The sequence below is a fragment of the Lichenostomus cassidix genome, chromosome 21, assembly GCF_008360975.1.
Source record: "Lichenostomus cassidix isolate B80296 chromosome 21, HeHo_3.0, whole genome shotgun sequence".
Classification (NCBI taxonomy): Eukaryota; Metazoa; Chordata; class Aves; order Passeriformes; family Meliphagidae; genus Lichenostomus; species Lichenostomus cassidix.
Window position 1 is genome coordinate 1,188,094 of NC_139501.1, and position 26,079 is coordinate 1,214,172.

Consider the following 26,079-nt stretch of genomic DNA (forward strand, 5'->3'; position numbering starts at 1 on the left):
TTGTTCCTTAGCCTGGACTTGGCCACAGTTTTATTGGTACCAAAACCAGAAGTGGTAAAAAAAGCTTGAAAAGTCCGAGTTGTGTCACCAAGCAGCTCCTGGTGGCACCTGGGGTTGAGTCCCACCTGTGTTTGGCTCTTCCCTCCTCCAGTGAGGCAGGTGAGGCTGCAGGGGTGGCTGGGAGGAGTTCAGTCCTCGTCAGAAAACTCCAAATCCTCCACGACATCATCCCCACCCTGTGCCAGCTGCTCCAGGTCTGAGCGGGACATTCCCTGGGGACATCTCTGCCTTCCCTGGGCATCCTGGGCTCCTTCCTCTGCAGGGGAAAGGGAGAGGAGTCAGTAATGCTGCCTGCCTGGGAGGGGAGGCAAGGCAGATCATCAGGAATTAATGCCAGGAGCTCATTAATTTGTTCTGGGGAGCCCTGCAGGGTGGGAACTGCTCTGAGGTGCCTGGGGGAGGCACAGGAGCCCAAAGTGCTCCAGCTGGGGCTGGAAAATGAGGGGAGGGAGATTGGGGGGCAGCAGACAGGCAGTGGGGCCAGCAGGGGATGGGCTGTGGGGCCAGCAGGGACCTGGGCTGTGGGGCCAGCAGGGGATCTGGGCTCTGGGGCCAGCAGGGACCTGGACAGTGGGGCCAGCAGGGGATGATGGGCTGTGGGGCCAGCAGGACCTGGGCTGTGGGGCCACCAGGGGATGGACAGTGGGGCCACCAGGGCCTGGGCACATTTCCCACTGCAGCAACCCCAATTACTGCACCCAACTAAAGGATTCCCCAATGCCCCCCATGGCCCAGGATGGCTCAGATGGGGCTGTGAGAACCTGGGAACACCTTAACCCTTTGCTCTCTGCACCTCAGAGCTGCCAGGGCTCCCCTGCAGGGTGTGGAAGCTCCTCCTGACACCTCCACAGCCCAGGAATTCCCTTCCCCACTCACCCTCAGACTCGCTGTCCTCTTCCAATTCTTCCTCATCTTCCTCGACTTCGTAATTTCCTTCTTCATCATCGTCCTCCTCCCCGAACTCCTTGCTGCTGGCTTCTGAGCTCTCATCATCCGAGGCCTGCTGGGCTCTGCCTTTCCCTGCAAGAGTTTTCCAGGTGTGAATGGAGCAGAACAGCAGCACAGGTGAGGGGCAGAGAGCTCAGGAGTGCCAGACACACCGAGGGGCAGATTTCTCCACATTTCTCACTGATATCCTCCAAAAACCTCCTCCCTTTGCACCAGAGTGGGATGATTTTAATTTCAGAGCATTCCCTTCCTGAGCCATTGGTAATTCCCAGAGATCCAGCTGGAAACACAGCACTGCAGGAACCTCCCCAGCTCCTGGATTTTCCTGCTCAGGGATTCCCAAAGTGGATTCTCTCCCCTCTTCAGGCCTCACAGAGAGCCCAGCCAGGGATTCTCCCATTCCAGGGGGAAGCTCCTCCCAATGGGATGGAATTCTCTGCCTCCAGCTCCTTTCCTGCTGCCCTGGGAGGATGCTGGGCTGTGATCCTGCTGGAATGGTGGAGCTCCCAGCTCCACCTGACAGGCAGCAGCAATCTCCCTGCACCCAAAAAATCCCTTCAGGTTCTCTTCCCTTCCTCCCCCCTTGTGGTCACTCCTGCTGTACCCACCTGGACATCCCAAATTCCAGAAGGGACACCCGAGTTTGTCCCCAAACTCTGCAGAGCTTCCCAGGCAGGTTGCACACTTTGCTGTGGCCCTCTCGTGGTCACAGCCCAGCTGACATCAGCCCCTGCTCACCAGGTTTTCCTGGCTTGGCAGGAAGGTTTGGAATGAATCAATCAGGTGGGAAATAAAGCAATCAGAGGTGCAGGGAGGTAGAACACAGACAGAACCTGCAAACACCCCAAACAGCCAAAATCTCTTGGGTTTTGGGGTCTGACCTTGTGGGGGACAAAAGGAAGGTGACAAGGGGAGGACAGAGTGTGGGTGATGCCAGAAAAAAACCTCCCAAACACCTTCTGTGCCATTTTATCCTGTGTCTCCCTCTTTATCAGTGAACCTTTTGAACCCTGCTGAGAGCAGGGCTAAACTGACCCCATCACACTGAATTCTGGGCAAGAAAAACGGAATTCTGGGCAAGGAAAACGGAATTCTGGGCAAGGAAAACGGAATTCTGGGCAAGGAAAACGGAATTCTGGGCAAGAAAAAGGCAAGCCCAGCCCCAGCCTTGTACCTTTTTTCACAGAGAAGCCACCATTCTCCTCCTCAGAGTCACTGTCCAGCTCGAAGAGGTCCTTGAATTCCTTCTTATCCTCCTCCTTCCTCTCATCGTGCTTCCTACGCTTGATTTCTGGGAAGTTCAAGTCTTCAAGCTGGAAAGCAAACAAACCCAACAGTCAGAACAACCCTAATTTGTACTTGTGAATGTCAAACGCTGTGTTTAAAGCCAGGAACTTGGCTGGGTCAGTCTGGGGCAGCCCCAGAAATTGAGAATATCAGTGAGATGTGGCTGTGGGATGTCTGCAGTGAGAGCCAGGCTGGGCTGGGCACCTCTGGAGCAGCCCCAGAAATTCTGAATATCGGTGAGATGTGGCTGTGGGATGTCTGCAGTGAGAGCCAGGCTGGGCTGGGCACCTCTGGAGCAGCCCCAGAAATTCAGAATATCGGTGAGATGTGGCTGTGAGAGCCAGGCTGGGCTGGGCACCTCTGGATCAGCCCCAGAAATTCAGCATAATGGTGAAATGTGGCTGTGGGATGTCTGCAGAGAGCCAGGCTGTGCTGGGCACCTCTGGAGCAGCCCCAGAAATTGAGAGTATCAGTGAGATGTGGCTGTGAGAGCCAGGCTGTGCTGAGCACCTCTGGAGCAGCCCCAGAAATTCAGGATATCGGTGAGATGTAGCTGTGGGATGTCTGCAGTGAGAGCCAGGCTGTGCTGGGCACCTCTGGATCAGCCCCAGAAATTCAGAATATCAGTGAGATGTGGCTGTGGGATGTCTGCAGAGAGCCAGGCTGTGCTGGGCACCTCTGGAGCAGCAATTCCCCGAGCCCCACTCCGGTTTTGGGTGCAGATTTCAGGATTTCAGGTGCTGGGGATGCTGCCTGCCCTGCCCTGCCCTGCTGGAGATCAGTGGGCCAGCAGCCCCCTGAGCAGGCAGCCAATATCAATGCCATTAAGTCCTTTCCATTGACACCACCTCAGTGCTCTTTACACCTCTCCGGAGGGGGATTAGGGGGAGGATTTACTCGCAAGGGCTCAGGCCAGCAGGGCAAAGATAATCAGAATGCAAATGAAATCCCAAGTGCTCTCGGAGCATCAGCTGCCCTGCCCTGCCTGGCTGCACATCCTCCTGGGAAGCACTCAGGCATTAGCACGCATTAGAGCTTGCTTGGAAACATCCAGCCCCAGGTAATAACTCATGGGCTCTGCCTGCCACCCCTCAGACCACCCCAAAACACCCTCCCCTCGGAGCAAAGCCCTCCCAGCCCTCCTGGGAGCTTCTGATGGCAACAGCAGCCTGGAGGGAGGGAAAAGCAGCTCCTGGCAGGGATGGAGAGACAGGCTGGGGATGGGGAGCAGAGAGATGGAGCTGTGCATTTGCTCCCGCAGCAATTCCAGCAATTTCTCCCAGCCTGTTCCACGGTTATGGTCCCCAGCTGGGCCATATTGATCCTGGGGCTGAGCACTTCCCAGCAATCTCCTGCAGGAGCTGGGCAGGGAAGGGCAGAGGGGAATAAATGCAAATGGAAATTCGCGGGGGGATGATTTTAAATCCTCATCTTTGCCACCCCACCTCTTCCCTAATTGCCATTATTTCTGGGGGACACGACAGGCTCCTGTCCTGGCAGCAGTGGGGCTGCTGGCTGGGACTCCACATTTCCAGGAAAAATCCCAATTTCCAAAGGCAGCCTCGGTTTTGGGTGGAATCAGCACAACCTGAGCACAGCAAACAGGAGCTGGGGCTGGATGGTGCTGAGCTGTGTCACCTCCACCTTCCTGAGAGCCCACAGGACCTGCGGGATGGACACCCCAAAGGGAAGGCAGCAAACCCCACAAGGAGGAAGGCAGCAAACCCCACGAGGAGGAAGGAAGGCAGCAAACCCCACCAGGAAGGCAGCAAACCCCACAAGGAAGGCAGAAGGCAGCAAAGCCCACAGGGAAGGCAGCAAACCCCAAAATAAAGGCAGCAAACCCCAAAGCTGCTGCACAGTGATCCCAAAGCCAAGGGCTGAGATGCTCCTGCCACAGCCACAGCCACCCAGAGGCTCTGCTCATCACACACAAGCACTAATTAGCTAATTTGGGGGCCAACCCTTTAATCCCCAGCTAGAGAGTTCCCATCCACCCCATCTCACCAGGCTGATTAGTGCACATCCCATTAAAAACCATTGGGAAAAGCACATGGAATGGGCAGAGCTGTTACATATCAGGCAAGCTGCAGCTCCCAGCAGCTCTGAGCCAGGCTGGGGTTTTTTTTTCCCTGTTATTACCTTTTTTCCCCCCAATGGCTGCTAATGGGACATGGATTTTCCCAGCCCTAATGGGCCTCATGGTGTTCCCTCTCCTGCTGGGGCTCACAAAGCTGCATCATTAAGCCACCAGTCCCCACCGAGCCACACAACAGCCCCATTCACCAGCAGAGCTGCCAGGCAGCCTCGTGGAGAGAAATCCCAAATCTGCCTCTCTGCAGAGAGCAAAACCCAAATCTGCCCCTTTGTGCAGAGAGCAAACCCAAATCTGCCTCTTTCCACAGAGAGCAAACCCCAAAAATGCTTCTCTGCAGAGAGCAAACTCCAAATCTGCCCCTTTGTGCAGAGAGCAAACCCCAAATCTGCCTCTGCACAGAGAGCAAACCCCAAATCTGCTTCTCTACACAGAGAGCAAACCCCAAATCTGCTTCTCTACACAGAGAGCAAACCCCAAATCTGCCTCTCTCCACAGAGAGCAAACCCCAAATCTGCCTCTCTCCACAGAGAGCAAACCCCAAATCTGCCCCTTTGTACACAGAGCTACTTCAGCCCCGGGGCAATGCCTCCCCACAGCAGTAGGGTCTGTTTGGGACAGGAGGTTGGCCCCACTCCTTGCTGTCCCTCTGGCCCCATGGTTTCCCAGCACTCTGGGTGTTTCTGTCCCTCTGCACAATTCCTGGGCAATCCCACCTTCCTGCCAGGCTGCTCCGTGTCCTGAGCATTTGTAGGATCTCCCAGCCCTGTTCCCACTCCAGGACCCAGCTGGGAGCCACCCCTGCTCCTGAGCCATCGATTATTTGAATTGCTGCCTGCCTGCTCTGCAGACACCCATTAGATCTGTTTCCTGCTGCCTGGCCAGGAGCTGCTTCAGCCACTTTCATTGCATTAGCATCCAGACAGCTTTTCCTAATGCAGCTCCAGCCCCTCCTGCTCCTGGAGCATCCCCTGGGGCAGGAGATGTGGGAAATGACAGCCTGGCCATTTGTGGCCAGACAGAAAGTCCCAGTGCCACGCTGGGTGTCACCACGATGTGGTTCTTGTCTCCCCACGGCTCAAAAATTGCCCAGAAATTCAGGATTAATACTCACCCTTTCCTTGCCGCTGATTTCCAGCTGGATCTCCTTCTCCCTCAGCTTCTTCCACTGAGTGTAGTATTTGCTCAGAGGTGTCCCTTCCTCCTTCACCTGCTTCTCCCATTGCTCCTGGGGACAAAGAGGTACAAATTTAAAGCTTTTCCAAGCAGTTTTCCAACATAAACAGGGAGTCAAGGGCACAAGTGAAGATATTTTCCCAAACCACATTTAGGAAAATTTTCCTAGTTCTGGGCAGAAGTTTGCCATCAGGATGAAGAAGGCAAGCAGGACTGAGAGTGAATTTAGGCACAGTTATTTCAGCTTCTGCTGAGCCAGGAGTGGTGGCACTGAGAACTCCCCCAACAAAATTTGGGCACTGCAGGGACACAGCTGAGGTGGGCAAGATGGACAAAGCCATCCTGTGAGACCAGCCAGTCAAGGCTGGAGGTGATAATGTAATGGAAAAAAATCACTCCAAATGAAACCTGAATGCAGGAATAGGAAAGGGATGATCAGAGAATCATCAGGACAAAATCTGCCTCTTCAGTGGAAGCATCTGCTCACCTGCTCAGCCCTTGGTTCCAGCTCAGGCAAAGCTCCCAGGAGCATTTCCAGCCCTGAGTGCCAACCAGGGCTGCTTTCCCCCTGTCCCACAGCCAAGGGTTTATTTTTGAAACAAACATTCCCCTGCAGGGTCCTGGACTCAGCCCAGCCCGGGGAGAGCAGAGCATGAGGAAGTGCAGAGCCAATTCCTGCTGCCCAGGCAGGGGGAATGAGGAGCTGCAAACACCAGAAATGGTGGGAAGGGAATTATTGGTTAAAAATGCTTTAACCCTTCAATGATTTGGCACCTGAGTGCTGAATGGGGGATGTCAGATTGAAATGAATTCTTAACTAGCTAAAACTCCTCCCAGGACTGTACCTGTTTGCTGGATCACCAGAGCTTGGTGTGACCTCACAGTAAAAAGGCAACAGCACAAGATTTAGCAGCAGTTCAGATATTCTCCAGCAGATCTCAGTGAGATCTGAGCCCAAAAAGGAGGGAGATCCCCTGGTTGGTGCTGCTCAGCCACCCAGGAGACACCCAGGCAGCAAGAAGTTAAAATAATCCTCTGCTTCTTCCCCCAGGGCCTGCAGCCAGAGCTGCTGGGAAGAGCAGGCAGGGGCAGAGCTGCTGAAAGCTGTTTTGTTCAGCCCAAGAGCTTCCCCAGCCCCTCTGGCTCGGGGAGGGCCTGGCAGGCTGGGAGCTGTGTGTCTGCAGTGGGTGGGTGGTCAGAGCAGAGCCCACAAAAATCCAAACCAACAATCCCCCCAAACCACCAAACCTCACCCCAGACAGGAAGCTCAGCAGCCCCAGCCAGGCTGGCACTGCTGAGTCACTGCAAAGCCACCAAAGTGCCACCAAAATGCCACCAAGCCCTCAGCAGAGCCCACAGCAGCTCTGCCATGCCCTGGCAGGGAGCTGCCAGCCTCTCAGCAGCTCCTTCTCCTGCAGGCTCACACAAATGAGGCTGCACTGCTGCTCCAGCTCAGCTCAGAGCCAGTGCTGGAGCTCCCAGGCATGCAGAAATCCAGGCTTTCCAGTAAACCCTGTGGCCACACAGACTGCTCTGAGCCATCAATCCCCTGGCAGACAGGGAGATTTTCCCCAGGCAGGGCAGTGTTAGTGTCCCTATTTCCTCTCAGAGAGGACACCAACCTTGCCAGCCTTGCAGAGGTGACAAAACCCTAAATCACTTTAGGCACAAACCAGCACTGACAGCAGTGGGATGATGAAAGCAACTTCCCAGCAAAGGCAAGGCCCTTCATGCATGTGTGTGCATCACAAACACCACCAGCACACCTTTTAGGGACTGTTTTCCATGAGCCTCTTGGCTGCAGAGCCCTGCCAGCCCCAGCTGGGCTGCTCGGGAACATCTCACCTCCCCACCTCACACATCCCTTGCCATCAGCTCCTCCTCCTTTTCCCAGTCCAGAGCCTGTCTGTGACCCCGGGAAGAGCAGGAAGGAAGGGCCAGCAGCAAGGAAGGGCCAGCAGGAAGGAAGGAAGGGCCAGCAGGAAGGAAGGAAGGAAGGAAGGAAGGCCAGAGGAAAGCCAGGCTCACCACAGCCGCAGTGTTCCCCACGCCGAAGGCTGCGCGCTGCCGCCTGCTGCAGATGTACACTGAGTTCTCCTGCACCTTCTCCAGCAGCTGCCTGATGGGCTTGCAGTAGTTGGCAACCTTGCACTCCTTCAGGAAGGATTTCAGCTGGCAGGAGGAAAAGGAGAGGAAGGATGAAAGAATGGAATGGTTTCCATGAACAATCCAGCAGTGAAAAAGCACTTCCCACCCTCAGTGATCAATTTTTCCTTTTAACTCATCCAATATTCCCATGGGATTTATCACCCATATTCAGGCCTGGGGGTTCTGCTTTCCTGGGTTGGGAGGATGCAAAGAGCTGCAGTTTGCTCCAAACCTGCTCTTTAACACTACTTTTTTCTGGAGAAGATGGATCAGTGAGGAAAAGGTCTGAGCTCCTGACCAACCCCACTCCAGCTGGCACCCCAGGCCTCCCCAGGGCTCAGATCCACACCAAAAATCACAAATCAAAACTCCCCAACAGCCCTGCCCTGCTGTGCCACCTCCACAGCAAGAGCTGAGGCAGCAGGGGATGCTCTTGGTGACAGGAGGAAAGATGGGAGTGTCCAGGTTGATTCATGGCTTGAATTCCAGTGGACTCCACTCAGTTCTCACCGAGATCCTGCAGGCCCAGCTCTTTGCTGGAGCCATAAATAAAAACACACACACACAAACACTCCACAGACATTTGATTTAGAGCGAGAGACCCAATAAGGCAGCAGAAAATGGTTAACCACAATGGAGCCTTGCTCTCAGCTGGGACCTGCAGATGCTATCGGGAGGGAGATAAAGGGTTTGCAGGCAGCAAATCCATTACTGCCCTCCCCACCCCTGCCTTCCACAGGCACAACTGGGGGAAGGAGGAAGATTTTCCCTCCTGTCAGGCTTGATCTGAGATGCCAAGTGGGGAGGTGTTAGGTGTCAGTTGAGAAGTGGCAGTGCCACCCAGCCACTTTGTCCCTGTTCCCTGCCAGCACAGCACCAGCTCAGAAAAATGGGAATTAAAACACAGCTCTTCCCTGCTTCCCCCCAAAGCACACAGCCCATCAAGCCAGCACAAAGAAACCATCAGCACAACTATTCTTCTGCTGCTGAAGCCTGTCCCTGCCTCCCCCTGCTTCCTAAAATATTTATTTTTTATAGGTGCTGCATATTTATCTCCACTGAGAGACGCATTTGTCATTCGATTTATCTCACTTGATCCCCCCAGCTGCAGCCCCAGATCCATTCCATCCGCTGCCACATACATTATCATTTTTCTTCCCTTGCAGAAGTGTCACCAGAAATCCTGCAGAATCTCGGGCTCTATCAGCACCCTTTGGAGCTGGGTGTTCCTCACACATCCCTGCTCCAGCCCTGCTCTCCCTCTCCTCTCTCCCACCCTTCAATCTCTCACAGTCCCACCTCGATCTGCCACAGATATTAATGAAACCTAATGACATCTCAGCCCTGTGTGGAGAGGCAGGGAGGTAGAAGAAGATAAAGGACAGAGAGGGGGGAAATAAAAGGGTCTGTGTGTGCTTTTTCCTGCCCTGCCAAATGGAACAATCCTATCTCTGCAGAAAAAAAGCAACCAGAACAGCAGTGAGGGTGTGCAGATGTGGCACTGAGGTCTCACATCCCAGCTCTGTCATTAGTGGTGTGGATTCTGTCCCACTGCCAGCCTGCAGCACCAAAGCTTTCCCCCAGCACAGACCACAGAGCAAAACCCCAGCTCCTCTTACTGGAAGTGATGCAGGGAGCTGGAGCTGATCTGAAGGGACTGGGAACCCAAATGCTGCCCAGGAATATCTCCCTGGGGCAGAGGAGCAGCAGGAGCAGCGCTGGCAAGGCAGTGCCTCCTGCCCTTCTGCCTCACTGCCAGCCAAACCTGCATCCTGCCAGCTTTTCCCCTCCAAGCTCCCACTTCTGCTCTGTGCTGCCTGCCAGGGCCTGGAGGGGGGAAGAGGCTCTTCCCAGCATCCAGAGCTCTTCCCTGGCAGCTCCTCCCCAGCCCCAGCAGGCAGTGACCACCACGGGGTCAGCCCTGGGGCAGCACCAGCAGCTTTGAAGTGTCTCCATCCCCAGGCTCTGCTCTCCTTTCATCTGCCGGGTGCTTCCTGCCTTCCAGGCAGAGAGCTTGGGAAGCTGAGCGTGGAAAGCTCAGCCCAGCTTCTCCCAGAGCCACTGACCAGAGCAGCAGCAGTAGGAGGAGGAGGGACAACACAGCCCCTGCCAGCTGGAACAGCCCTGCCACGGCGCTGGGAGAGGCGTGAGCTCACCAGGGAGGGAGGATCAGGACAGATGGATCTTTCCAGTCAGCTGGAAGAGCTCCAGGAGAAAAGCCTCTCCCCACACGCCTTCGGGAAGGCGCGGAGATTTTGGGAAGCCAACCCACCCCCAGCCCAGCAGACGCCACGAGGCTGTGGGCAGCGGCAGCCGAGCAGGAATGCGAGAGCAGCAATCCCTGCAGGATTCCAGGCTGGGCCAGGCTGCCTTTGGAAGCCACAGGGCTGTCAGCCGCTCCTCCTGCAGCCACACATCGACTCCGACAGCTCTGCCGCTCCAGCAGCTGCTGGCGGCGAGCTCAGGGCTCTGTGCTGCCAAAAGGGGGGAGCAGGGCAGGCAGAGAGGCACAGGAGCTGCTCTGCTGCACACCCAGGGGCTGGGAGCTGCCAGCAGCCAAGGCAGCCCTGGTGCCAGGCTGGGGGACACAGCCAAGAGCTGTGTGCCTGGCAGATGCCACCCCCTGGCAGATGCCAGTCCCTGGCAGGGACACCGAGCTCTGCTGCCCAAACCCCCTCGGGGCACAGCCAATGCTCCCCCAGCAGCCAGAGGCACCCCGAGGGGTGCAGGGGCTCGTGGCACACAGCAGGACAAGCAGAGGGTTGTGTCCCCACGGAGGATGTGACAGCAGCCACTCCTGAGGTGAAAACAGGGCTGGGAAGGAGGGAAGATTCCAACAGTTTTACACTTTACAGCTCCTCCCGAGGGGCTGATCCCATCTCTGCTCCTGTGACCAGGACAGAGCCCAGGGAAGGGCTGCAGGATTGGGATGGATATCAGGAGAAGGAGCTTCCCCCAGAGGGTGCTGGGCACTGCTGGGCTGAGCTGGGCAACGGGCACAGCCAGGCAGGAGGGATGGAGACAGAACTGCGCCGGGCTGGGCAGGGAGCTGGGGAGAAGCTGGGGAGAAGCTGCCCCAGGGGATGGAGCTGAGCAGGGAGGGAAGGCTGGCAGGGAACATTGCCATCTTGTGGAGAGCTCCTCGGGAGGCTGAGGACAAGGAGAAGCAGGGCTCAGAGCACAGTTTGAGCAGCTGGGACAGCTCTGAATCACCAACAACTGCCCTGACTGAGTTCACCATCCCAACCCCACCTCACAGCAGCCTCTGCTCCACTCTGGCTCCCAACAGATTCACACTTTCTCCAAACTTCACACTTTCCCCTCCCTGCAGCCTCCTAATTCAATGTGACGCCTCTGTTCCTCCCCAACAATTCCCCAAAACGCAAATAAAAAATTAAAACAAAAAGATTAATGGCTCTGCCCTCATTTTGAGAACCATCTTGAACTTACCTTTAGATTAAATTACTTTATCCCACTCTGTGCACATTGATGACATAAGAGAGAAGTGTCTGTCCCCTTACCTGGATGACAGTGGGGAGAACCAGCTCTGGGAAGCCAATGCTGTGGGCTTGGCCATGGAGATACTCCAGCAGCAGGTCATAGAGCTGGTCAATGAGTCCATCCTGAGCAGGAGAAACACAAATCAACATACTGGATATGACCTAAACCTTAAGATTTCCTACAGCAACTAAACCCTGTGGATTTCCCAGCCTGGGAAAGGCATCTCCAGCAGGCTGAGGTCCCACTTACCCTGAAGGCCTTTTCCTGCAGGTTGGCATTGGAAAGCTTCAGGATCACAGCAAAGTTGATAGGTTTGGAACTCATCCGTCCTGGTTTCTTGTTGAAATCCACTTGTTGGAAAACCTGGGAGAGAAAAATTGAGTGTAAAGGTGATTACAGCACAGGTGACTCAGCTAAGAGCCTGCAGTTGGTGGCAGAGCCAAGACAACCCAGAAACCTCAATTCCTGCTTCACTGTCCCCCAGCATTCCTAAATATCCCAGCCAGGGACAGGAGGGAGCAAACACCAGCCCCACCTGGAGCCGGGGAGACCTGGGGGTGAAAGTGCTGAGGTGGGAAGAGGAAACCAACACAAGCAGCAGCACAAGGAAATGAGGTTTGCTCCTCACTTCCAGTGGTCAGAGAGATTGTGCCTCAAAGCTGGAATGGATTTTGGAGTTGTACCTGAAGGTGAGAAGGTTTTTAACAGCAGGACTGAATGATGCTCACACAAAACCCTGCTGTTGTCACTAGATAACTGTCCCAGCTGTCCCCAGGGAGAGCTCCTCACACCACCTGAGGAGAGGCAGATCCCCAGAGATCCCCCCAGAGGATCCCATGTGCCAGTCAAGGGAGGCTTCAATGGCAACAGGAGCTCATTTGACCAAAAAAAAAAAAAAAAACCCAAAAAAAGCCACAATTGTTAACATTTGCACATCAGCTGACAGAGGGCTGAGCAGCACATCCTGCCCACCCACCCTGGGGCACCTCACAGCTCCTCTCTCCCTGTGCCCAAAAGCTCTGGAATTGCATTCCTGAGGAGGAAATAATTCCTCTTTCCTCCGTGCAGCAGCAGCACATCCATCAGCACCCCCAGCAGCCCAGCAGGGTGGGGAAGCAGCACAGGCACTGCTGGAGGCTGCTCAGGTCACAGCAGTGCCCCCAGGCCACAGAAGCATGCAGACTATTATTGATTTCCCACATTTTATTTGTCAATCCAGGTTATTTGGAACGGAGGGACAAGCGTGGGGGTTTGTGCAAACAAAGAGCCCTTGCCTGGGGAATCGATGCCACAAACCTCGTTATGCACAGTTATTTCCTTGGCCCAAACAGAGCTATTGATCCCCCAGGTCAGCCTCATGAAAGCCTGGGATCCTCACAGCCTCCAGGCAGGCAGGGAAGTGCAGCCAGAGGCTTTGGAATTGGCCCAGGAGGTGGCAGGGAGCTGCTCAAGGCCTTTGGGAAGGGGAGGAAGTGTGGTTCCCATCCCCAGGGCTGCCAGCCAGGCTGGGGGAGAGGGTGGTGATGTCTAGGAATCCTGGGGCAGGGTGGGAAGGGGACAGTGAGGCACTGAAGGGCCACAAAACGTCACAAGCCAGCAGGGTGGCTGAAGGGATAACCACTGGCAGACAGAGGGAAGGACAGGGCAGGAAGCAGAGAGGTTTTTGGCACTCCAAGGCTCCCAATTTCCACGTGGGTAGCGGGAAGGGAGTTGGGACAGACAGTTCCCATTGCCACAGTGCAAACCAGCTCTGCCCCACAGCACCACCCCATCCATCCATCCATCCATCCATCCATCCATCCATCCATCCATCCATCCATCCCTTTTCCTGCTCCCAGCCTCTAGGAAAGCCCCTGGCACCTGCCTGGATCCCAGCAGCTCCCAGCAGGGACAGCCTGCAGCTCCCCCAGCTCTGTCACTGACTCCCCTCCTTGTGAGGAAATCCCATTAAACTGCTCCAACCAAGGCCAGTTTCATTGCCAAGTCCAGCCAAGCTGCCCAACTTCCTGCAGAAGCTGCTCTGAGTGCCAAAAGGGCAGAGGTTGGAAGGGAACCCTGCAAGTCACCTCCAACAGGTACCTGAACCCTCTCCACTCAAATATTCTGAATATCTCTGAGGACAGACACTCATTATGTATCCAGGCAACCTGCTCCAGCCTCACCACATCAAATTGCTGGGGAATTTCTTGGATTTTTTTTTTGTTTCTGGGTGGTTTTTTCCCCCAGAGTTGAAGCAGGACCTGCTGTATTTCACTCTGTGTGTGCTGCAGGACACTGGGCTGGTGTATCAACACCAAATCTGGCTGGCAGGATTTCAGTCATGCAGGAGGATGAGGAAGGAAGCAGAGGGATGGCAAAGCCAGCCAGGCCAGGAGCAGGAGGTTTATAAACATCCCACAGGCTGAGGATGTGGTTTGCAAGGGACCTTTCCAACAACCCCAAACCACAAAAGCCTTTGCTTCAGCACAACTTGATTAAAATCAGCCTGGCTGAGGGCAGTGTGTGTCCCTGCTGCTCAGAGCCACCCTCCTGGGGCTCCTGAATTCCTCACAGACATCCTCTAAATATTTTATTTTTTAATTCTTGAAGGGTTTTTCCTTCCATTTCCTGCTGCCTGCAGTCAGAACAACTCTGCCTTTCCCAAGATATGACCAAAACAGCAGGATCACACCTGGGGAATCACTGCAACCAGCTCTGAGTTTCTCTGGCAATTCAAACCCCCTGAATTTCTCTGGCAATTCAAACCCCCTGAATTTCTCTGGCAATTCAAACCCCCTGAATTTCTCTGGCAATTCAAACCCCCTGAATTTCTCTGGCAATTCAAACCCCCTGAATTTCTCTGGCAACTCAAACCCCCTGAATTTCTCTGGCAATTCAAACCCCCTGAATTTCTCCTCTGCCTACTCCAGAGCACCATTTCAGCCCCCTGGGAACACATTTCTGCACACTTCAGGTACAACTCACAGCCCAGCAAAAGAGAAATCCTATTTTCCCACCCAGTCTGGTGCTGCTCTCAGGGATTTTTAGGGAGTGAGCAGGGTGGGAGCTGCTGGTGGGTGGGATGAGGTGTTTCCCAGGGCTCACCAACCTCGAGGATGAAGGGCAGCACTGGGATGAAGGTCCTGGTGCTCTCAGCCAGCAGGGTCAGAGCACGGATGCAGTGCATGCGCAATGGGTAGAAACGAGACGTTGGCACCAGCCTGGGCAGGAAAAATCAAATAAAAATCAATTCTATTAGGTCAGGTTGATACAGGAACTGCACCTGCAGCCTTCAGTGACACAGGAGAGCATCCCTGACTCTGCTGAAGAAATCTGCACAGCAGACTGGGCTGCTGAAGCCACGCATAGCTGGGAATAAAATTCAATAAAATAAAATTAAATGAAATCCGTAACACTGAGACACAAAATTCCTCCTGCCACAGCACAGCCTTGCAGCTCTGCTGGGACAAAGTTTGTCCCTGATGCTGTTTAGTTGCACTGAACACTTCCAGCTCTGCCCCAGCAGCACAGGCAGGAGTGCAAGGAAAAGGGAATAGCAGGAAAATGAGGCTTAAAGCACCAAACCTGGCCAAGAAAGGAGCTCCCCAAGCACAGCAGAGCAGGAAAATGTCCCTTTTTTTGTGCCCTGCTGTCACCTGGACAGTGACACTCTGAGTGGGGAATGTCACTGAGGCAGGAGCTGGACATTTGAAGAGCCCTGACTTCCCTTCACCCACATTGCAAATAATTAAGGTAATTAAGACAAAAGTTGAGCCAATTCCCTGTCAGGCTGGGGCTGAGTAGAGGGAGAATGGAGAGCAACTCCTCAAACTGTTAGACCTCACTCCTGTGCCTCTCAGGCTGCTCACTCTGACCTGCACTTGAAGCCTCCACAGGAAGAATTTTGGTTTATTTTTTCAGCCCTCAGCTCACAGATGACAGAGCCAAGCTGATAAATGAACTCTTCCCTCCCTCCCCAAAGGGTTTGCTGAGCAATCCAGGAGAGCACACAAAAAAAAAAAAATAAAAAGTGCTTGACCAGGCAGCATAAATCCATAAATCAGCTGCATCCCCCCTGCAAACAGTGAAATAATTATCACTGTATGCTTTACAGGAATAAATCTGCTTTGCACCCCTGCTCTGGCACCTCTGGAGATGACCAAAGCCATTCTGGGGAATTAATTGATCAAGGAATAAACCTGTTCAGTGTATGGATTTACTGTAAAGCAAGCCCATTCATTTCAGAGTGCGTGGCAATGCAACAACCTGCTCCACATCCTGGGCTGGATGCACAGGGAATGCCAAACCCAGCTGGGAGGGAAAACTGCCTGAGCATTCCAGGGGGATAGAGAGACTCATTTCACCTCCCTGCAGAGCTCCCAAAGCCTTCCCATCGCTGGGTTTTGGGATGGATCCTGTTCTTTTTCCAGGCTGTGGGTTGGGAAAGATCAAGGAGTTCTCAAGGTTTAGTCTGACTGGTTCAGCTCATCCTGGTGAGCAGGAAGGACACAGAAAACTCCTCTCAGCATCAGCCTGTGGGTTGGGAAAGCCCAAGGAGTTCTCAAGGTTTCATCTGACTGGTTCAGCTCCTCCTGGTGAGCAGAAAGGACACAGAAAACTCCTCTCAGCATCAGCCTGTGGGTTGGAAAAGCCCAAGGAGGTCTCAAGGTTTAGTCTGACTTGGTTCAGCCCATCCTGGTGAGCAGGAAGGACACAGAAAACTCCTCTCAGCATCAGCCTGTGCTCCAGCAGGGCAGCACACCCAGCTCCCTGCTCAGGGACACCACAGCTGTCACTGCTTTCTTCCCTGGATGTGCTGAGAGGCTGGAATCTCACAAAACCCCTCAAAATCCACCAAATTCCACCAAAAATCCTCATTCACCTCCACACCAACTTCACTTCTACGGCTCAGACTGGGAGCAGGGCAGGAATCCAAGCAGGCAAGGCCAGGAAAAGCTGATGGAAAAGGGAGAGCAGAACAGGAGCTTCTGCTGCTGGAAACAACCACCAGCACTGGGATCAGGAGGAACTCGGGGAGGACACAGCCCAGGGACAGAGGGACACGTGGTCACTGTCTTTGCTGGAGCCAGGTGCCACCTCCCGGCCCAGGGGACAGCAGGGAACAGGACTGTCCTCCTGTCCATCCCTCGGGAAAAACCCCACAGAGGTCACTCAGTGTCCTGTCCCACACCATCCTCACATCTGCCAATCTGCCTCCTCTACATCCACACTCTGGCCTGGCTCGGGAAGGAATCCAGGAGGGATCTGTTGGTTTTCTCAACTCTGGAATCACAGAATCATGGAATGGTTTGGGCTGGAAGGGAATTAAATCCCATCCAGTGTCACCCCTGCCATGGCAGGGACACCTTCCACTGTCCCAGGCTGCTCCAAGCCCTGTCCAGCCTGGCCTTGGACACTGCCAGGGATCCAGGGGCAGCACAGCTTCTCTGGGAAATCCATTCCAGGGCCTCATCACGCTTAGGAGGAGGAATTTTTTCCTCATATCTCATCTAACCTGAGCCTCTTCCAGTTCAAAGCCATTCCCCATTGTCCTGTCACTCCATCCCTTGGAAATCCTCTCTCTCCATCCTTGCAGCTCCTTCAGGTGCTGGAATGTCACAATTAGGTGACCCCAAAGCCACCTGTGGGGTTCCCAAACCTCCAGAGCCTCCTCAGGCAGCACCTGCAGCTCATGGCAAGCTCACCTGCAGCTCATGGCAAGCTGGCCACCACTGCTGCTACAAAACCTGCTGGGGTTTGTGAATTCCTGGGGGGAATTCACCCAATTTCCCCCTCCTCAGCCCCAGATCCCTGACTGATCTGCCTGGACAGGTAGAAAACCAACTGCAGCTCCCCAGGAGCAGTGGGGGTGGGAAGGGGGATGTTTGCATCCTCTTATCTGATCGTTTAAATCTGCTTATCTTCACCACCACGGGGACTTCTTCCAGAGCAGGTTTTAAAGCTGGGAATCTGGTTAACAGAGCTAACAGGATTTGGGAGATCACCAGAGATCCCCAAATTCCCTCCATGCTCTTTGTGCTCAGAGGTGGCTGTTAATAAACATTTCCTACAAATAAACTGACGGGGGAAGAGAATGGAATTCTCAGCAGACATCCTGAAAATAATAACTGTGTGCCACTTCTCCAAATCCTAACAAACAGCCACCAAAAATGCAGCTTCTAGATGTGTTTACAGAGCTGGAGAGGAGGATTTTGTGAAGCAAGGCAGATCCTTTTCCTTGCAATTACAAGGATAATCCGCCCAGGTTATGCAGATTGACACTTTTCTTATGCAAAGAGGGAAGAATAACCCAAACCCACAATTCTGTCACCACCTCACCAGCTGCTCACACACACCTTGGGCAGGAATATTTCAATTAAAAACAGCTTTGATGCAATTTACTACAGTGCAGGTTAAATCCAGATCACAAAAAAAGTAGAATAACCCTATAGGCAGAGCAAAAAGAATTAAAAATTCGACTCACTTGATGCAGCCAATGATGACCTGGGTCAAGGGGTAGATCAGGGGCTCCAGCACCTCACTGGGGTGGATGGTGCTGAGAACTCGACACCAGAAGTACAGGCAGTGGATGTACTGCCAGTTATAGACAGACTGGAAATTCTCCTGCAGGAAAGGGGGGAAAAATAAATTTTAATTGAAATAAAATGAAAGGCACAAATTTGAGAACGTGGCATTTGATAGGTGCTCACTCTGCTTCCCTCATTTTCTCCAGGACTCTGCAATGCCCAGGGAGGAATAACCAACACTGGAGCTGCCATTCCCAGGGCACTGAGCTCATTTGGTACCAGTCAGTGACCGAAGGAAATAATGGGAATTATTTGGGAAATAACAGGAAGAAGGCTTGCACCAGGCCAAGACATTGTTTTCAAGACTTTGAGCAACTCCCCACCCTGCCAGCCACGTGCTGCAGCAGCTCCCAGTGCCAGATTGAATAAAATCCCAGCTAGAGCAGGAATCCCTGAAGGAAACCCTTCTCAAAAGTTCTGCAGGTTTTCCCCAAAACCACAGCAGATTGCACTCCACAAGGTGCCTCAGCCCTCACTTGGGGTTTTTCCAGACTCCCAAGGCCCAGCTCATGTCTCCTGCATGGAAAATCAGGACACACAAGTGCTGAGACAGCGACAGAATCCTTTAATTGCAGCCACTGGGCCAAACCTTGCAGCAGGGACTTAAGCCAAGGCACAGCTGGACATGGCAGAGCTCTGCCAGCTCTCCCCAGGTCACTGGGATGGACCAGAAAGCTCTGCTCAGCTTCTCCTGTGCCAGAACAGACAAGCAATCTGCTCCTGTAATCACCTTCCCCAGCCATGCCTGCTCCACTGAAATAGGCTTAGTGCTTGGGTTTGACATTTCGGGGCTGCCATTCCCATGGGAAGGTCCACAACCCTCCCAGCTGTGAAACCAAGTGGATTTGGCTCCTTGTCTGGGCCACAACTGAGGGTGTGAGGAGCCAGTGCAATCCAATTAGGGGATATGCAGCCCAGACTTCATTTATCTCTGCTTGTTTATCCCCATGTCTGACCAGCCAGGAGATTTAGCTGGGCACCAATCCTGCCCTGGCTGGGGGCAGCTGAACAATTAATCTGTGGGGTCTGTTTTTGCTAAACAGGAATAAATCCAGGATTAGCAAGCTGACTGAGATGTGTCCAGGTCAGACTGGAGGTGGCTGGAAGCAGGGCTGCTCCCCAAAGCTCTGAGCTGCTTTGCTCAGCTAAGTCCTTTAAACAGCACGGGCTTGGTGGGAGGATGGAACACCCCAGGGTGGGTGCTAAGCTGCTCTGCCTTCAGGTTTTGTGGCAGAGGCTGCAAACAGCAGCTTCAGGGTGGGAAGGAGGTGCTCAGGGATGGAGATGGGAAGTGCAGCAGGAATTCTGGCAAGTGAGGAGAGAGAAAAGGGATTCACATCCTGTAGGGCAAAGAGTCACGGAGTGGTTGGGGTTCAAAGGGACCTTAGAGATCATCCATGGACACCTTCCACCATCCCAGGGTGCTCAGAGCTCCTTCCAGCCTGGCCTTGGACACTGCCAGGGCTCCAGGGGCAGCCACAGCTCCTCTGGGCACCCTGTGCCAGGGCTTGCCCACCCTCCAGGGAGGATTTATTCCCAATATCTAGTCTAACCCCACTCTCTATCAGTGTAAATCCATCCCCCTCTTCCTGCCACTCCAGGCCCTTGGAAACAGCTGGACACACTTTCTCACAGGCTCCTTCTAGCCCTGAGATCACCCCAAACCTTCTCTTTCTTTCCTAGCTGGAATTTTAGCACAAGCAACTCCCAGTGCTCCTCGCTGCTCCAACCCCTTGGGGAGATCAACCAAAGCCTGAAACAGCACCTGAAATCCCTCCTTCTCCCCACATTTCCCCCTCAGAGTGGGGTGAAACCCCAAAAAGAGGAGCTGACCTTCTTCCTGAGGGTCATGGCGCTGCGCAGGTGGATGGCCAGCTGGCGGATGTAGATGAAGCAGTGCTGGTAGGAGGTGGCAGTGTCCAGGGAGAACATCTCGGTCAGTGTGCGCTGCATGAAGGTGATCATGGGCAGCACGTTGGGAGAGGTGAACCTGCAGTTCTTCACAAAGGCAATGTACATTTGCTGTGGAGGGGAGAGGATGAGAAACCACCGTGTGAAATGGAGTAAAAGCCATTCTTGGCCTCAGCTGTCCCACTCGGGGGTGAAGTGATGTTTTTGTCACAGAAAGGAATCATCCAGCCTTGTGCAAGGCAGACAGGAGGGTGTTTAGTTTGTCCCCAGCACTGTCTGAAAGCAAGAAAATAACACTGCAGGAGGGTCTGAACTGGGCACAGCTCCCCTGCTCAGGACAGGAAAACACACTTGGGAACCCAGCTGGAAGGTCTGAGCAGCTCAGGAGTGTCAGTGCTCAGGAAAACCCTCAAGAATTTGGTAAATGGATATTTATAATACCAGAGATCTGCCCTGCTCAGTGTCTGTGCCTCCAGCAGGAAAGGCAGCAGTGGGAAGCAGGAATCACCCTGACCTAACAGAATTTCTGCCCTGTTTGGTTTTCTGGAGGATCACCAGCCAGCATCACCTCCAGCTCAAGGCTTTGAGGTATTTGCACAAAACATGAGAAAAAAGAAAAGGTGCAGATGACAGCAAGAGCAAGGCTTACCTTGAGCAGGGGGCTGAGGTAAACCTCCTTCTTGTACCTGCAGATCTTGTTCAGCACCAGGAAGGCCAAGACTCTCACTGTTTCCTCCCCTGTGCTCCACAGAGTGATTGTTTGCTGGGATCAAACAGACACAGACAGCTCAGGGAAGGGACAAGGAGCTCCTTCCTGCTGACACACAGGACCTCCCTCCTTGCCAGCAAGCAGGTGACACAAAGGTGACACAAAGGTGACAGAATGTGCTGTCACAGTCTCTCACAGCAGCACTGGCAGCCCTTCTGGCGAGGCTGATGTCTCCATGATCAATGAATGAACCTGTCCAAAAGCAGCACCTCTGGACAACACACACTTGTATTGTGTGGTTAAATTCTGATTTGTGCTCCCCAGATCCACCTGGGCCTGGCTGGCAGCACCTGACACCACTCAGCCCAGCTGCACCAACGAGCTGCACAGCACAGAGCTCAGCTGCAGCCTGGGAAAGCCTCAGCAATGCCTCCAGCAGCACTGCAGCTCCTCCACCTCCAGCTGGGAGGTGTGCAGCCTCCCCCCAGCCCATGCCATGAATCACCTCCACCATCCAAGGCTTCCCTGCCTCCTTCCCGTGCAGATTTCCCTTCAGATGCCACCCTGCTGCCCTCAGTGTCTCCTCCACGCCTCCTGTGCTGTTGTTCATGCTCACAGTTGTGACTGAGCTGCCACAGAAACATTCCACCCCCAGCTCCCTGAGTGGAGAGGCAGCACAGACATTCCCAGGGCCTGGCAGCAATTCCTCCATCTGGGAGGAGGAAGCAGTTTCCCAAAACACCTCCCTGGGGAGCAGCAGCCACAAACAGAGCCACCCACCCCTTCCCTCAGCCTGGCATCACCTGCAGAAGGACAGGAATGCTCCTCAGGGACAAGGGCCAGGCAAGGGAACACTGCAGGATCAAACTGCCAGGGGATCCAGCCCAAAGATCACAAAATGTTTGGCTGGAAGGGGAAAAATGCTGCCAACACCACATGCCAGCACGTTCCCTTACCTTGAGCAGGGCTCTGCACTGCTTTGGGAAGGACAGGAAATATGGAACGATGGAATTCACGTGCTGCAGGACTGCTGCACCCACTGAGGCTTCTGTCAGACACGACAGCAGCTGGGGAGGAGAAACAGAACACCCCAGTGAGCAGGCAGGGCTCATCTCCTCACCTTCCCCTGCCTGTTTGCAAACCCTCCTTTGCCAGGAAGGAGCTCAAACCAACCCAGCACTGGGTGAGGGAAGGAGCAGTGACACAGCAGGTTAAGAACTGCCCTGCTAGTCCCTCATGCTGGCAAATGGCAGCTCAGGGTGCTGCACTGGGATGGTTAAAAACCCCTGAGCTCCTCCTCTGTGTGCACTGCAAAATCAACATTTATCTCCAGTTCAGGACACCCAACTGTCACCTCACTGCAAATGGCCAAATTGCCCCTCAGTCTGCACAGAAAACACCATCTGAGCTACCTGGTAACACACTGGATTTCTGCAGGATTTCCTAGTGGGAAGCTTGGCTGGGTATCAAGGAGGTTATCTCTGCTCAGGGAAAGGCTCAGACAAAATATCCAGAACCAGGATCTTTGTATTTGCAGCTTGCTCAGCTCAGCTCACTGCAGGCAAAGCCAGAGATGCTGCAGTTTGAAGGCAAGGTGAGCTCCAGGTGACTCTGAGAGGCTCTGCCTGCTGCACTCCCAGCTGCTGCAAGCAGCACAAGCATTTTTGTCATGTTTAATTTGCTCCCTTCACCCTCCTCCTCGCTCTGCAAAGAGTCTGGGCTGAGCAGGCTTTGCCAAGCTCCTCACACACCAAAAGGAGAAGGTTTTGATCAGAAAACCCACTGAGTTTGGGACTGAGGGCTCTCAGGAGGCAGGATTGCTCCCAGGGACTGCATTCCCTGCTTTGCCCTGTCTGCAATCCTCTGCTGCTGGAGAGAAGCACCACAGCTTGAGGGGAAAAAAAAATAAAAAAGCTCTCCTGATCAAATTGCTCTTTTTGCTAAGTCATTGTGCCACCTCAGAGCAGAGGGACAGCAGCACTTGGGCTCTCTCTCCTGGAATTCCCATCCCTCAGCTGATGAAAAATGAGTATTTCAGTACTGTTTTGGTTTTAATGTTCTAATTCAGGGATGCATCTCAAAAAAAATGAAGTGGGGGCAGAAGTTTCCTTCAGAAATCATCCACAGATTGTCTCTGAAACGCCTCAGATTACAGCAGTGATTGCGATGAGTGGGATGGGATATTGTCACATCAGGGATGTCACACGTGAAGTTAGCAACACAACATCTCAGTGTTTACCTCAAGAGGAAAGATCACAGCCCCAAAAATGGAATTAATGCTGCAGAATGCAGGAGCAGAGACTGCAGATTACTTTAAAGCCTATTAAATATTAATCTGCCAGACAAATTAAAACAGAGAGCTGCCAGAATGTTAATTCAACCCTCCTTTACTGCTTTACCTATTTTGACCCTGTGAAGCTCCAAACTGTTAATTAGACCAAATACTTCCAAAACAAGACAGGGAACTGGATGAACACAAAGATATGAAACTCCAGAATGTCCTAAATAGCCCAGCAAAGCACAGACTGACCCCAGAAACAGAAAATGATGATATTTCTCACCTGTATGGTAGAGCCAAGATAAGCTTTGATGTCCAGTCGCAGCTTTCCCCAGAGTGGGCTGGTGGAAGGGAGAACCATTCTGGAAAGGAGCAAGAATTGGGTTTAGGTTTAAAAAAAAAATCAAAATAAATCAGATTTCAGCAGCCTGGAGCTTAAAATTACAGGGAACACAATCTGGGGGAAGAAAAGAAGCCCATGAGCATCACCAGGCACTCAGTTTGGGAAGAGCTGGCAGCTCTGGAAATCCTCCCAGTTTCCCTGAAGGTCTCCAATCCCCCCAAACTTACTTGAGCTTGTTCTTGGGGGCTCTGGGGAGCAGCAGCTTGTGCAGGTGGTGGAAGAGGTCACGGATACAGAAGGACACCAGGGAGTTGAACACTGAGTAAAACAAGCCAGGAAAGCATTTGGAAATGATTTTCCATTCATTCCTGGTTTTCCTAACGTGAAAAGAGGTCCCTGAGGAACTGAAGGCAGTAATTTCCTCAGCAGAATTCCTGCTGTTCCTTCTAGAAACCCCCAGTTTGCCTTATTTTAGAGTTTTTCATCTGAACAGCAAGATCAGAACTGGCAGGTTTTTGGCACAAAGGCAAACAGCACCAAACACCCACACTCAAAAGGAAACATCTTCAGAAGGAAACATTTTCAAAAGGAAACATCCCAGTGCACAGAGCAAGGTAAACTACTTAATATTAATCAAGTGAAAGGCTAAATTAACTCCTCCCAGTGCTCAGCTCCCCACCAAATGGTTTCTTTTCCCTCACCTGCAGTGTCAGTCACCTGGAACTTGCTGGGGTCACCTCCACTGTCCCCTTTGGTGGTTGCCACAGCTGCCTTGTAGGCTTGGGTGATCTCATGGAAGAGCTTTGGGGTCAGATTCCTCTGGGGAGAGAAGGAAAGGGATTGCTGAGGAGAAGCAGCAAGAGATCTTCTGGAATGTGAAAGGAATGCTGGATTTTTTCCCCGTTTTTCCAGTGGATCTGATGGCAAGAGGAGCTCCATCCTCCAACATGAAGGAGAAGCAGCAGGGCAGAGTTAACTAACCCAACGACCTTCACCTGCTCTACAACTGGCTTTTGATTGCTGAGCAATAATTAATCAGCTGCAAGCAATTTCCAATTTGGGCTTCATTCCCATTGGCTATTCCATCACTGCTTAAAGTGTGGCCAGGTGAGCTCTTGGAGCTAGCAAAGATTTAGCAAGATTTTTTTAGAGTGAAAAATCCAAATTTGAGCACTCTGGCCTCTTCTGAGCCACATTTCTCCAGCTTCCCCCTCACTTGGAATGGAAATTCTTTCACTTGCAGCCCCAGAGAAATGCCAAAGTCATGCTGAAGGAACAAGAGCTCTGAGGGGAATGAGACATAAATTTTGTGACAGTTAACAAATCCCAAGTTGGCCTTTCACAGGCAGTGAGGAGAACTCTGCAGTGCTTTGGGTTCCAGCTCCCTGCTCACCTGGGCAGCTTTCTTCCATTCCTCCACCATTTTCAAGCTCACACGGATGAAGGAAACTTTCTTCCTTTTGACTTTCTCCTGCTCCTCGTCTTCATCTTCATCATCCTCATCGCTGGCTTCCTACAGAGATCAGCAGGGGGACTGAGGAAAGGTTTCTACAGCTCCTGCCTGGCCCCAGCTCTTCTGCAGAGCAGCTGGTGAAGAGCAAGGCAGGCAGGGCTGACTTTATTCGTGCTGTTCCCAGCACTCTGTGGGAAGCAGGAGTGGTTTAGATGGGATATTGGGAATAAATTCCTGCCTGGCACAGATTCCCAGAGAAGCTGTGGCTGCCCCTGGATCCCTGGAAGTGTCCAAGGCCAGGGTTTGGAGCAGCCTGGGGTGGTGGAAGGTGCTGGGGTTGGAGCTGGGTGAGCTTTAAGATCCTTTCCAACCCAAACCTAACCCATTCCGTGACTCAGGAACACGAACACTCCACGTGGAACTGAATTAATTGATCCCAGCAGTACCTCGAGTGTGTCAGGGGGTCTGTGCAGAGCCTCCTCCTCCTCAGAGCTGTCTGAGGCATCAAAATCCAGCAGCTTGCGGTCGTTTTCCTCCAGAAACTTATAAAACTCGGGATCTCTGTCCTTCAGCCTGGAGAGCTGATCTTTGTGCTCAGATGCCTTTCCCTTCTTCCTGCTGGGGAAGAATTGAGCATTTATTCACTGTTCAAACTTCCGCTGATGCTGTAAGGAAAACATTTCGTTAAGGAGTGAGGAATGTTCATAGCAAGATACCAGATTGCACTGGGATAGATGAAAACATCTGGAAAAAGCATTACAGATGTTTTGGGGACTGCACCACCTCCCTGGGCATGCTTGACAGCCGTTTCCATGGAGAGATTCCTGCTGCTGTCCAACCTGAACATCCCTCGGTGCGACTGAAGCTGTTCCCTCTCCTCCTGCCCACCCCGGCTGTCCCCTCCTGGCAGCAGCTGTGCAGAGCCACAGGGTCCCCCTGAGCCTCCTTTTCTCCCCTCCCCGGCCGTGCTCAGCCCTCACCTGCCCGGCAGTCCCTGTCCCGCCTTCCCGCCCGGCCGCCGCCGCCTCACAGCCCCGTTCAGGGCCTGGCCGCCCTTCTCCTCCTCCTCCTCCCAGCCGCCGTCATGCTCCGAATCCGAGCCGGCAGCCAGGAACTCGTCCACGCTCAGCTCGGCCAGTTTCCTGCGGGGAAAGCAGTGTGTGAGAGGGAGAGCAGGCGGCGAGGGGAGCCGATCCCGGCGCGCCGCTCACCTCCTGCCGGGCGCCGCCATGCTGCCTTCGCCACGCGGCCGCCGCTTCCGCTCCCGGCGTGCACTGCGGCGGGGGCCACGGTACTCATTTGCATAGCCACGCCCAATAATAACCATAGCCCCGCCCCTTGCTGTTTGCCCCGCCCCCTGCATTAGCCGCGCTTCCTCCGCGTCCGACCTGCGATCTCTATTGTGGATGTTCCTGGGCGGAATGGGGAATAGTGCGGGAATTATCGCAGAGCGGGGACTGTCCCCCTGCTCTCGGCACTGCTGGGGCCGCGCCTCGAGTGCTGTGGGCAGCTCTGGGCCGCTCGGTTCGGGAGGGACATTGAAATGCTGCAGTGTGTCCACTGGAAGGATATTGAGATGCTGCAGTGTGTCCACTGGAAGGTCA

The 26,079-nt window shown here is 53.5% G+C and overlaps 1 protein-coding gene across 2 annotated transcripts; it reads right to left on the minus strand.

Moving 5' to 3' along the window:
- On the minus strand, positions 1 to 25,731 carry NOC2L (NOC2 like nucleolar associated transcriptional repressor). Of its 2 annotated transcripts, none has more exons than XM_085080238.1 (19): positions 25,687 to 25,731; positions 25,456 to 25,617; positions 24,922 to 25,090; positions 24,416 to 24,535; positions 23,724 to 23,841; positions 23,250 to 23,340; positions 22,963 to 23,041; positions 21,358 to 21,468; positions 20,342 to 20,455; positions 19,615 to 19,803; positions 17,679 to 17,818; positions 14,304 to 14,415; positions 11,465 to 11,578; positions 11,236 to 11,337; positions 7,595 to 7,738; positions 5,505 to 5,618; positions 2,183 to 2,321; positions 937 to 1,080; positions 1 to 316 (listed from the first exon to the last, which is right to left on the minus strand). In XM_085080238.1, exons 1-19 carry the CDS (start codon positions 25,704 to 25,706, stop codon positions 189 to 191), a joined length of 2,310 nt encoding a protein of 769 aa, XP_084936364.1. In that variant the 5' UTR covers positions 25,707 to 25,731; the 3' UTR covers positions 1 to 188. The 2 variants fall into 2 exon arrangements, with proteins under 2 accessions (XP_084936364.1, XP_084936363.1); XM_085080237.1 differs by having other exon boundaries at positions 24,922 to 25,093.
- Positions 25,732 to 26,079: the final 348 nt, after the last annotated feature.

Excerpts from the sequence above, each read along its gene's own strand:
- NOC2L (XM_085080237.1), bottom strand. The coding sequence starts at position 25,706 with ATGGCGGCGCCCGGCAGGAG. Across the intron at positions 24,536-24,921 it reads GACCCCCTGACACACTCGAG|GAAGCCAGCGATGAGGATGA; the intron begins GTACTGCTGGGA and ends TGATCTCTGTAG. Across the intron at positions 19,804-20,341 it reads ACCTCAGCCCCCTGCTCAAG|CAAATGTACATTGCCTTTGT; the intron begins GTAAGCCTTGCT and ends TCCCCTCCACAG.